Below are 13,191 nucleotides of genomic sequence, written 5' to 3' on the forward strand. Positions count from 1 at the left end.
CACGATTTCGGTATAGTTTACGGGATCTGCTAGAGATGCTCTAAGACGGTGGCCATCAAACAAAAACTCAAAAGCTAGGGGGTATCGTTGTGAAAACTAGATCCAACCTGGACTCGACTGGACTGGACTGCAAGCTAGTTCAGTTCACCACTGTAGTGTAGTAGAGTATTCACACTAGTCCGTCTCCTCCACCTCGGCTGCGGCTGGTACTGTTCACCCCCGATCCGGCCACCTCGCCGCCGCAAATCAGGCCCCGCCGCCGCCGCATTCCTCCGGCGGGACCAAAAAGCTTGGCCAGGCCAGTCGTTTTCAGCCATTCATTCCGCTCGCAGCTCCTTCCTTCCTCTCGCGCGCCTTGTTTGACCACGGCCGACCAACCACCCCCCATGCCATTCAAATCTCCAGCCGCCGCCGCGGCCACCGCCGCAGCCGACCAGTAGCAGCCTGCTCGGTCCGTCGGCAGCCACGCACAAAAGCAGCAGCGTCACGGAGCAGGCACCCTAACCCTAGCCACCCCCGCCCGCCGCCGCCATGGTGTCGCGGGGGCTCTTCGGCTGGTCGCCGCCGCACGTGCAGCCGCTCACGCCCGTCTCCGAGACCTCCGAGCCGCCCGAGTCGCCCTCCCCCTACGCCGCCGACTTCGGCTCCGGGGACGGCGCCGCGCCGCCGGGCCCCGACGACGGCCCCGGCCTCGACGACGGCGACGATGACGACGGCCCCGAGCCGCCGCCCGCCGCCGTGCCCTTCAAGCGCCTCTTCGCCTGCGCCGACCGCCTCGACTGGGCGCTCATGGCCGCGGGCGCCGCCGCGGCCGCCGCGCACGGGGTCGCGCTCGTCGTCTACCTCCACCTCTTCGGCAAGGCCATCAACACGCTCCACGGGCGCCACAGCCACGAGCTCTTCCACAGCATCAAGCAGGTAAGGCCCTCCTCCGTCGTTTCTCACGCAGCAGATCTCGTTTCAGTCCGATTTCCTCACAGAGGCCATCATCCTATCCTACACGGAATTCTGCTTAGATCAAGTGCCTAGCACTGAATGTAATAATAGCTGTCATGGTATTTTAGGCAAGTCTTAGTTTTGTACTCCTGCATGCTACTTAGCTTTATGAGTTTATGGCCATCATGCTTATTCGGTTATTCCGTTGGGTGGGTTGCTCTTTAGACTTTAGGAAGGGAATAATAGCATTTTGTGCAGTTGGGATACCGACAACAGAATTTAGTTTAGGACGACAGTTTAAGTAGGGTTTACTATTTGAAGCCTCGGTGCTCGCTGCTCAGTAGCGGCCAAGTGGATCGGTGGGGCACCCAAAATTAGATACTTGTTGCTTTCGCTTACAATTCCATGGTTGGCACCCCAAGTTCAACGTGATAGTCGTGTCGGGCTTCCCGCATACCCTTACTTTTTCTGGTAATACATTTTTATGATTGTCAAAAGATGATTGACGCTTCAGCTTAAGTAACACTATTTATTTCACTCGATGCAATCTGACTATGCAGTGTAATCGATCTTATTGCATTATCATGCTGAGCTCATGCCATCTCACATCTGGAATCCCAACTTGCTGTCACAACTGTGTACTTACATTTACTGGGTAAAATTTTGTTTTTCACTTCCGTTTCTATGCGAAGTTGAATGCGAACTGTTCTTTCACTCATCCACATGGGTGAAGAAAACCGCTTGCACATGGCGAGTCTTCACAAGTTCATCCATGAAAGTCATTTGCACGAACCTTCGGATATTGGCCTACTGAAACATCACACTATATAACTTTCTCGCGCTTTTCTGCAGATGTTAGCGCTCAGATATCGATTTTGTAATTTATCACGCTGAAGGAAATACTATTACATATTATTAGGTGTTATTTTTCCTGAAGGATGTCTGCATAGCATTCACTTGTCTTGCTGTTTACATATACTAGCTTTTATCTCTACCGGATTATTTGTCTGTGTTTGACAAATTCCCTTTTTTTTTGTTGGCTCTGCAGCATGCTTTATACTTCCTCTATATAGCCATTGGTGTTTTCTTTGCTGGATGGATAGGTAAGATGAGGCTTTAGCAACTTATAGAAATCACTAAACAGTACCCTTGTGTTACATATTTGACCAACTCTGCTATAATTACAGAGGTTTCATGCTGGATTTTGACTGGGGAAAGGCAGACAGCAGTGATAAGATCAAAGTATGTCCAAGTCTTGCTAAACCAAGACATGAGTTTCTTTGATACCTATGGAAACAATGGTGATATTGTCAGTCAAGTGCTGAGTGATGTCTTACTCATTCAGTCTGCTCTAAGTGAGAAGGTGAGTTTTTATTGCTCAACCTTCTTAATTATTGATAATGAATTGCGTGCTTAATTATATATCTGCTATGTAGTCTATTGAACCATCCTATCGTTTATCTTGCTGTTATATGGTCTCTTGAATGTTGTGATGAACCTTTTTTAACTGTGGATAATGAATCACATGCTTAATATCTTTCGGCCATATGATCCACTGAATCATTATGTATTATGTTATTTGGTCTATGGATCATTTTGTATTTTATCTTGCTGTTGTGTGGTCCATTGAATTGTTTTGTATTGTGTTGTTTTTAGGTTGGAAACTACATCCACAACATGGCTACCTTTTTGGGTGGTCTTGTTATTGGTTTGGTGAACTGTTGGCAAATAGCTCTTTTGACATTAGCTACTGGACCCTTCATTGTTGCTGCAGGAGGAATATCAAATATATTTCTCCATAGGCTGGCAGAAAATATTCAGGATGCGTATGGTGAGGCAGCAAGCATTGCAGAACAGGTATATTGAACTTGCTTGTGAACCAATAAGAAAAATAGAACATCTCATGTTGGCATGGGGCACTTTAGTTGCAAAATAAAGCATGCTTGGTTGTTAGAGTTGCATCCATCAGCTACATGTACATGAAGTCGTATATACACCTAAGCAGTGCTTATTGTGCAGGCAATATTATACATCAGAACTTTGTACTCCTTTACAAATGAGACACTGGCAAAATATTCTTATGCTACTTCGCTTCAAGCAACTCTGCGCTATGGGATTCTGATAAGCCTGGTGCAAGGTCTTGGTCTCGGATTTACATATGGGCTTGCCATCTGTTCTTGTGCCTTGCAACTTTGGGTTGGGAGATTCCTTATCTCTCATGGAAGAGCCAATGGTGGTGAAATTGTGGTTGCCCTGTTTGCTATTATTCTGAGTGGACTGTAAGCATGCTAATTTTAGGAGACTTCCTTACATCTCTACTTGTACATTGATAATCATCTTACACAATGCTCTTAATTATTTGCAGTGGACTTAATCAAGCTGCAACAAACTTCTATTCCTTTGAGCAAGGACGTATAGCTGCATACCGACTCTATGAAATGATAAGTCGTTCAACTTCTACTGTAAACCAGGATGGGCGTACCTTATCTTCAGTACAAGGCAACATTGAGTTCCGTAATGTCTACTTCAGTTATCTCTCCCGCCCAGAAATCCCCATCTTAAGTGGGTTCTACCTTACTGTACCTGCCAGAAAGACTGTTGCTCTTGTTGGTAGAAATGGTTCAGGAAAAAGCAGCATAATACCTCTCATGGAGCGATTCTATGACCCAACCTTAGGTATTATAGTTGCAAGCTATATTTTTTTCTATTATCTTGTCACCTCAAGTACACTTTTGGTTTATTCGCGGTTATATGTTGCAGGTGAAGTACTTTTGGATGGGGAGAATATAAAGAACTTGAAGCTAGAGTGGTTAAGAAGCCAAATAGGACTTGTGACTCAGGAACCAGCACTGTTGAGCTTGAGCATTCGGGAAAATATTGCATATGGAAGATCTGCTACAACCGACCAGATTGAAGAGGCGGCCAAAACAGCTCATGCACATACTTTCATCAGTTCACTAGAAAAAGGATATGAAACACAGGTAGCATACAATGCTTTATCTTAGAAGTTACTGTAACTGCATTTTGTTTAATATTTTTACACTTCTGTCATTCCTGTTCAATTCAAATTAAATATATAATAGGTTGGCCGTGCTGGGCTTTCTCTGACGGAGGAACAGAAGATAAAGCTCTCCATTGCTCGTGCTGTGCTCTCAAATCCATCAATTCTTTTGCTGGATGAGGTTACTGGTGCTCTTGATTTTGAGGCAGAGAAAGCTGTTCAGGAAGCACTTGACGTTTTGATGCTTGGGAGGTCTACTATCATCATAGCTAGACGTCTCAGCCTTATCAGGAATGCTGATTATATAGCAGTGATGGAGGAAGGACAACTTGTTGAGATGGGGACACATGAAGAACTGTTAAATCTTGATGGTCTTTATGCTGAACTTCTTAAGTGTGAAGAAGCAGCAAAACTTCCGAAGAGGTCAGTGCTTCATCTTTTACATAACTAGCAATTCTCTTAGTTCCCTGGAAATAGAACTTGTATGTTGCTGCAGAACTTTCCTGATTCTTTTTTGGTGAACAATTGTTGTTTTGTTTTGATTAGAGTTCCTATGATGGTGCAGAAATATATTTGAAAATAAATCTGATTATGTACATGACTGCCACTATCACATTTCAACATGGCTGATTTGCATATCTTTACTGTTTTAATTGTGGAATCCATGCTTTATTCTTGTCACTTGTCAGTATTGTGTTTCATATCATGCTAGAATGATGTTTCATCACTTGAGCCGCTTTACTTCCTTGTAACATCTATCTTTAAGTCCCTGTTTTCCTAGTAAGAACAAAGATAGTAATTCATTGCCACACGTGCTATTTTGTTTTCATATGACAAGGTAATCTGGATGGATGGCGTTGAGGTGTAATTTTTTCATTCTTGGTCTTACTCATCTGTACACGATTTTGTACAAATATTTTTTCCATGCACACCTGCATGGTGAAACATCTAAGTTGTTAGTTATGTACATATATATTTTCATTAAGCTGTTTGTGTCAAGCATTATGTGCAACTGGCCTCTTAGATTGTGGAAGAAATGTTAGTTACTTAGTTTTGAATGCTTATTTCATAAATCACAGATGTTTGGGCTTCTTAAGTTATTGTTGTGACGTAATTACAGTTCTTGTATATACCTTACCAAGTTCTGAATTATTTATTTACTGTTTAGCTGAAAAGATGTAATTCTGTTTCTTATATATATCTACTCTAAGCTATGTTTGTTCTTCATGTCTGCAGCAACTGGCATAATATCAGTTTTATAGATTTATTTGTAGATCCACGAATTTTGTTTGGTTGTTCGATGTGTTTAATTGTTTTGTCGGTTGACTAAAGCACTTGTACTAAAGCACTTGTTTTCTCCGAAACTGTTTCAGGACACCCATGAGAAACTACAAAGAGCCCAGCTCCTTCCAAATTGAAAGGGATTCATCAGCAAGTCATAGTTTCCAGGAGTCATCTTCTCCTATCATGTCAAAATCACCGTCACTGCAGAAAACACATGGTTTTCTTGCATTCAGAAATTCTGATGCTAACCGTTCGCGTGAGTCGCCAAACATTCAGAGTCCACCTTCAGAGCAAATGGCTGAAATCAGACTACCTATGGTTGCTTCTGAGAGAGCTCCATCCATCAAAAGGCAGGATAGTTTTGAACTAAAATTACCTGACCTTCCCAAAATCGATGTCCCCCTACACAGACAGTCTTCAAATACTTCAGATCCAGAATCGCCAATATCACCATTATTGATTTCTGATCCAAAAAATGAGCGTTCCCACTCGAAAACATTTAGCCGAACTCTTGATATGTTCGATAATTTTCATGCTGATGTATCAAAGAAGCATCAAACAAAAACTCCATCATTTTGGAAGCTTGCAGAGCTTAGCCTTACAGAGTATTTTTATGCTCTGTTGGGGAGTGCTGGTGCTGCTTGCTTTGGTTCGTTTAATCCTCTTCTTGCTTATACGATATCTTTAATAGTGGTGGCGTACTACAGAATAGGTGTCCGCGATGTGCATGATGAAGTGAACAAGTACTGCTTATTCATTGTTGGCATGGGTATAATTACTGTGCTGGCCAACTTTTTGCAACACTTCTACTTTGGTATAATGGGAGAGAAAATGACTGAGCGTGTAAGAAGGATGATGTTCTCAGGTACGTTCTATACTATGGAGAGCTCCATTCTTGTGTCCATTATGTGTGCAAAATCTCCATTTTTGTAGCATATTCTTGATCTAATAACATACAGTTACATGAAGCACATCTCAAATTCATTAAATAATGCTACAATTTTCTAACATGGTAGCTTAGTGTTACTATAAAAATCTGCCATTGTACTGCCAACGATTGATTAGTGTCCACCCCTTTACTGCATTCCAGCAATTCTGCGCAATGAAGTCGGATGTTTTGGTGTCCATGTGTGCAAAACCTCCATTTTTATAGCATATTCTTGATCTAAGATCATACAGTTACATGAAGCACATCTCAAATGCATTACATAATGCTACAATTTTCTAACATGATAGCTTAGTGTTAGTATAAAAATCTGCCATTGTACTGCCAACGATTGATTAGTGTCCACCCCTTTACTGCATTCCAGCAATTCTGCGCAATGAAGTCGGATGGTTTGATGATGAGGAAAATAGTGCGGACATTTTATCAATGCGACTTGCAAATGATGCAACATTTGTCCGTGCTGCTTTCAGTAACAGGCTTTCTATATTCATCCAAGATACATCAGCTATTTTTGTGGCACTTCTTCTTGGTATGCTGCTAGAATGGCGTGTTGCTCTAGTTGCACTGGCAACTTTGCCTATTCTTGTGATTTCTGCAGTTGCACAGGTTAGCTCTCACCACATTTCATCATTCTGATTCCTGAAGATTGTGAGATTATTTGTTTGAAGCTCCATCCTGGATGTATGGATATGACTTATACTCTTTTATACTAAATGCCTATGTTGTTATGTTACATTGTTAACAATGATTCACTTAGGTATTTCTTGGTAAGGTTCAAACAGTGTCCGCCTATCAATATGTGATAGTGGCATGATGGTCTCTCTGTGTCTCTAGCAGTGTTCCGAGTAAAACAACCTTCTATTATCTCGAATCATACCTGGCTTGGTAAAACAACAACATGCAAAACATAACCAAAATTTTAGAACAAGACGCAACTCTGGTGAATCATGAGTTCATTTCTTGGTGTTATAGGCTTCATGTTTTTCTGCTACCTGTAATTTTTTTGAAGAAGACGCAACTCTGTTGAATGGTGAGTGCACTTGTTGGTGTTATAGGCTTCATGTTTTTGTGCTACCTGTACAACTTCAGCTCTGTCGAATCATCTACTTACTAGCAGATGTCCCCCTCATCTTTCATTTGGCAACTGCTATAGTATCAAAACTTTGTTTTGATGGAATGCAAATAGTTTTTTACACGATATAATCAAAATCAGACTCCGATTTGCACAATATGACATTATGGAGTTTGGTATTCTATGAACCACATTTTATTTTCTGGAACAATGTAAAATCTTTCACATAGGTGAACCTGAAGGTGCTATACTAGTCCACCTATACTCCTATGTTTCCATCCATATAACCATTTACTAAAGTTACTTCCCATCAGTATGCCATCAAGGGTTTAATCCACAGTGTGTTACTTCATTTAGCTGTCGTTTGAGATCGGGCCTTGAGAAAGTTTTCACTGTGCTCTTATTGAACTGTACAATGCAGCTGCCGAGCTGATGCTTCGATTCTTCATATTTTTTTTCAGAAAATGTGGCTTTCTGGTTTTTCTAGAGGGATTCAGGAGATGCACAGGAAAGCTTCTTTAGTTCTTGAAGATGCAGTCAGGAATATCTATACCGTGGTGGCATTTTGCGCTGGTAACAAAATAATGGAACTTTACAGATTGCAACTTGGAAGTATCCTTACAAAAAGTTTCGTTCATGGGATGGGCATTGGTTTTGCCTTTGGCTTCTCTCAGTTCCTTCTCTTCGCCTGCAACGCGCTTCTGTTGTGGTATACAGCCGTTGCTGTTCAGGACGGACATCTTACCCTGGTAACAGCACTCAAAGAGTACATAGTCTTCTCTTTCGCGACGTTTGCACTGGTGGAGCCATTCGGCCTTGCGCCGTATATTCTCAAGCGTCGGAAATCCCTGACTTCAGTGTTTGAAATCATTGACCGTTTCCCCAAGATTGATCCAGATGATGCCAGTGGCCTCAAACCCCCCAATGTGTACGGTAGCATTGAGTTCAGGAGTGTTGATTTCTGCTACCCTACTCGCCCTGAGATGATGGTTTTGAGTAATTTCAGCCTTAAAGTCAACGGAGGACAAACTATTGCTGTGGTAGGTGTATCTGGGTCAGGAAAGAGCACGATAATTTCTCTGATCGAGAGATTCTACGATCCCACTGCTGGCCAAGTTCTGCTGGATGGGCGTGATCTGAAGTTGTTCAATGTGAGATGGCTGCGGAGCCACATGGGGCTGGTTCCTCAGGATCCTGTTATATTCTCCACAACCATAAGAGAGAACATAATATATGCACGGCACAATGCAACAGAGTCGGAGATGAAAGAAGCTGCCAGGATCGCAAACGCTCACCATTTCATCAGCAGCCTGCCTCATGGCTACGACACGCATGTGGGGATGCGTGGCGTGGACCTCACCCCTGGGCAGAAGCAGCGGATCGCCATCGCCCGTGTGGTGCTGAAGAACGCGCCCATCGTGCTGCTCGACGAGGCCAGCTCCGCCATCGAGTCCGAGTCGAGCAGGGTGGTGCAGGAGGCCCTCGACACGCTGATCATGGGGAACAAGACGACGATCCTCATCGCGCACAGGGCAGCCATGATGAAGCACGTGGACAACATCGTGGTGTTGAACGGCGGCAAGATCGTCGAGCAAGGGACGCACGACTCGCTGGTGCAGATGAATGGTCTGTATATCAAGCTGATGCAGCCTCACTTCACCAAAGGATTCCGCCAACGTAGACTGATATAGATGCAGCGGTAGATTCTGTACATTGTTCCATGGAATTTAAGCTAATCGAGTTCTACTTCACTAACTGGTCGCGGGCGACACGGAAGGCAGCTGACTGTTACAGCAAGAGATGACAGATCGATTTGGGAAACATAATAGGAGTAGGATTGTAGCAGGCTATTGACTGGATGCATGGCATTGATTGATCTAAATTGCTCTGGGGCTTTGATGGAGCTGGAACACCATGGCGCGAACTCGAGTTACTTTGTGATTTTTTCATTCAGATGAATTGAGCTTGTAGTCTCTTTTCAATTTCAAGATACGTGGCTGCCTATTCATTCCTTTTTTTGCAATAGCTGATTATTAGATTGGCTGTTCTACTTACTTTGGTGTAGCTTGGAGCTGGAGTTAATTTTTTTTGGCTGTTTAGGAGGATGGGTGTGAAGCGTAGTTCGGTAACCTGAGGTGTAACTATAGAAATAGTTGGGGACTATTTTTTTTGTAAGGCATTGCTTAATTAATGTTGTTCTAGCCTAGCCTAGGACTATTTTGTTCACCACGTTCATATACACTCAGACTCTTAATTTGTTACATTGTGTTTTGCACCATTTTACCGAGGTTTCTTCTAGATTGCTGGAATATTAGATGTAACATTCAGAGGACTTTTTTTGTTTTTGTTCGTTATGAATTTGCTATGGGCTCCAAATATTGTCCAATTTATTTGTCTGAACCAAGCATGTCTGCAGACTGATCCAATTTACTGTCATCATTGTATGTATCTGAAGTCTGAACTGGGAAGGAGGGGCAAGTAGTGGGCTCGAACAGGCAGAGGTGACTCGGCCTGTGTTGGATTTCGGCCCGACCCTGGAGCTAGCGGCAGGCAGGGTATATAGGGCGAGATCGAGTCCACCGCAGTCATGCGCCCGTGCCTGCCCCACATATTACATATATACGTCGTCGAGATCGCAATGGAGGAGACGGAGGAGACGGCGAGGGGCCGTATGCCCGACGAGGCAGTCGAGTGCTACCTCATGACCACGCCGGCGAACTTGGATCTGCCTTCCGCCGTCGTGGTCGCTGACATTGCTGAAGACGAGGAGGAGGAAGATGACGAGGATGAGGAAGATGACGAGGAGGAAGAAGAGGAGGAGTCCCCTTTGGCGGAGTTGCTGCGGCCGTACTTGGAACGGCTAGCGGCCTGCATCCGCATGAAACATGAAGCCTTCTACATGGAGTGGATGTACCGGCAGGCCCGGATCCGCGCCGAGCTATGCGCCAGGGGCTACGTCGAGAACGTCGCCATGGCGGAGGGGTTCAGCACGGAGCTGTGGTCGGATCGATACAATGACATGATAGCTCGTCAGGCCTCCTATGATCGCTGCAATCATTATAGATCCTAGTATTATTTGCATAATTTGATGTTAGATTGGCATCCCTATACGTCCACGCCGTCAGGCCTAGCTAGCAAAGTCGCCGTGTTGATTTCACAGCTCTCCTGCTATTCAGCGTCTCAAGAACCAAACACGCAGTTTTTCTTCTTCTTCTGTTCGGCTGATCTATGGTCAAAGACATGGATTTTGTGCGTGCTACTGATGACAATGACAATCATATACTCTGCACCATCAAGACGTCGTCAACAATAGAGTAACAAAACCTTTATTACATGCAATATTGTCTGCACCATCAATATGACCCATGATATGGTACAGACAAAAATTTACTTTAACTGTGGTTCCCACCGCCTCACCGCTCCGATGAGGTAGTCGAAGCGTACACGTGAGGCGGCCATCTTCCGGAAAAGAGTGAAAACAAGTGTCTTGCGAGGACCTGTCTTTTTTCTTCGATTGTGGACCGATCTGCGGATTGCGTGTACGCATCAACACGCATGCAAATTTTCTATCCTGATTTTTGAGAATTTTTCTATCATATTTGCATCGTAGAGATTTTATTTATTTGACAATTTGCATCGTAGAGATCTGGAAGGTAAGGAAGGATGGCGATGTGGGCTGGCCTACTTAGAGCCCAGTCCGTCAACTGGTGGACTGGTCTTTAACTGATTTTGGTCATAGTCCGGCCCGTACCCTCCCTGATCAATGTCGGTTTTGGTCACCTCCCTCTCGTCTCTACAAGTAGATCGAGAACGAGCCGCTGTCTCGTATTATCGTATAGTTGACATCGTGATCCCGATGGACATCACGGAGAAGAAGATGGACGATGATACGACGGAGGAGAAGACGGAGAACAGCAAGAAGCACCGTATTCCCGACAGGTACGTTCGCCTCATCCTGGCCCTGCCCGCCAACACTAGTGGAAAATCGCTCATCAATACCGGTTCCTAAGGGGCTTTTGTACCGGTTAAGCAACCGGTAGAAAAGATCCGGTACAAAAGCCCTCCCCCCTCATACCGGTTGCTTACGAACCGGTATTAAATGGCCTCCACGTGGGCACGCAGGAGAGCTCAGGGCCAGAGAGCTTTGGCACCGGTTCGTAATACGAACCGGTACCAAATGTTGTCTGCCGTGGCAGAGAAAATGCAGAAATCTCTGCCGCGGCAGAGAATTCTGAGTTTAGGGTTTTAGGAGGGGTTTAGGGGTATCAGACCGTTTCACATTGCTTCGATGCGCCTGCTACGCGTTTGGGTTTAGGTAGTACATGAAGATAAAGGTGATGCATAGCAACTTGGTGCATATAATATAACATATGTAATTGCATAAGATCGCAAACTCAGTAGTATGCATGAAGATCGATCTTTATGCATATATAGTGATACTCTCCGAGGCATACTATCTATTACATGTAGCATAGTGGTACTCTCCGAGTCAAACTATATGTTACATGTACATCTTCATTCATAATGGACCTCTGCGAATGGCGGTATGGCATCCCGAAGGAAAAATCCCGCCAATTCATCGCCAATTGCTTTGAAGCGTTCCTCGATTGAGATCCTGTCCCGCTTTCTTGCCAACTGTAAAAGAATGAGATACAAATGAATAGATGAGCTATGTGTGTGTGTATATATATCAAATCATAAACAAACAATTATTACTGAAACTAAGCACAACTTATGGTAACAAAATAAATTTGTGAATATTTTTTCGTACCTCTTTATTTCTTTGATTATTCGTTCTCTCGCTGACAATTCTGTGGATGAACTCGCAAACGTAGTATCCACACAGATTAGTCCCCTCTGGTTGTTGCGGGCATTTCTGTACAAGAATATAATTCAATGAAACAATAATCAAGTATGATAAAAGGTGTGTGGACCTAGTTAGTACAACTTACTTTGGCCGTACGCCATGTCAGCTTCGGTTTTCATTCATGGGACCGATCTTCCTTGATGAACCTTTCCCATACACTGTCCGACAAAAGAAAATGCATAAAAGAGTTATCAATTAGTTGATATGAGGAAATTACCGAAAAGACAGATAAGAATTAAAATTACTTTTTGAGCATAAAAAAACACGTCTTGTATAGTATGGGCTCTTTGGTTTGTGAGTCAAAGACTTCAACCTCTCCTTCATACATTTTAATGACGATAAGAATAAAGTGGAACCTGCGCACGTTTAAATATCCAGTGTCATATATATAAGCCATCACTTAAAATTTGAACTCGTCGTGAGCAAAATAGAATGTGTTATAAGAAAGTAACACTCACTTGAAGTTGTAAGGCCAAAGTATTATCCTTTTGTCACGTTGTCGCTTCAAAAACCTTAGCGAAGTCTCCGGTGTATCCCTGTTATAGATGGGATCCTCTATGGTTTTTTCATGCATTGTATCCGGGTCAATGAACCCAATGTGCTTGATTTCATCCCTTTTGCATTTGAGCATCTTCGATCTGCATAATATAGCACATAAAAGATTATAATTTGTAGACAATATAATGAACGAGCTGAGCTAAAGACTTCTCAAATTACATAAATAAATCACTTACAGACAATAGCAACTGATCGAGGGCCCGGAGATTGTATAACTGAAAGAGTTCGGCGAAGTCAACGCTCACAGAGTATTCTTGGAAGTAGTTCTCTTCCTTAACTCGCACCATGATAGACTCGATCCCTTTCTTTGTGGCATCAATATACCACGAATGCAAATTACGCATACTTGTTGGTAGCTTCCTAAGATTCTCGACCAAATCTTTTCCTTGAACAAATTTATATTGTACTTCAGCTAAGGGGTAATCGGTGTATTGTCGAGAACTTTGAACGACCTTCTCGTCAAACACCATGAGATGGGGGGGCCGATTGAACGGGTTGTTGTCCAAGCTGGTAGACTTGGTGTATCC

General features: G+C 43.5%; 1 protein-coding gene across 1 annotated transcript; it reads left to right on the forward strand.

The window, feature by feature from the left end:
• Positions 1-464: 464 nt before the first annotated feature.
• LOC127346135 (ABC transporter B family member 20) lies at positions 465-9,517 on the forward strand. The gene is made up of 11 exons (XM_051372675.2): positions 465-918; positions 1,985-2,039; positions 2,124-2,299; positions 2,593-2,793; positions 2,956-3,215; positions 3,302-3,612; positions 3,697-3,917; positions 4,020-4,360; positions 5,311-6,086; positions 6,532-6,773; positions 7,701-9,517. Exons 1-11 carry the CDS (start codon positions 532-534, stop codon positions 8,928-8,930), a joined length of 4,200 nt encoding a protein of 1,399 aa, XP_051228635.1. The 5' UTR covers positions 465-531; the 3' UTR covers positions 8,931-9,517.
• Positions 9,518-13,191: the final 3,674 nt, after the last annotated feature.

The sequence above is a fragment of the Lolium perenne genome, chromosome 3, assembly GCF_019359855.2.
Source record: "Lolium perenne isolate Kyuss_39 chromosome 3, Kyuss_2.0, whole genome shotgun sequence".
NCBI lineage: Eukaryota > Viridiplantae > Streptophyta > Magnoliopsida > Poales > Poaceae > Lolium > Lolium perenne.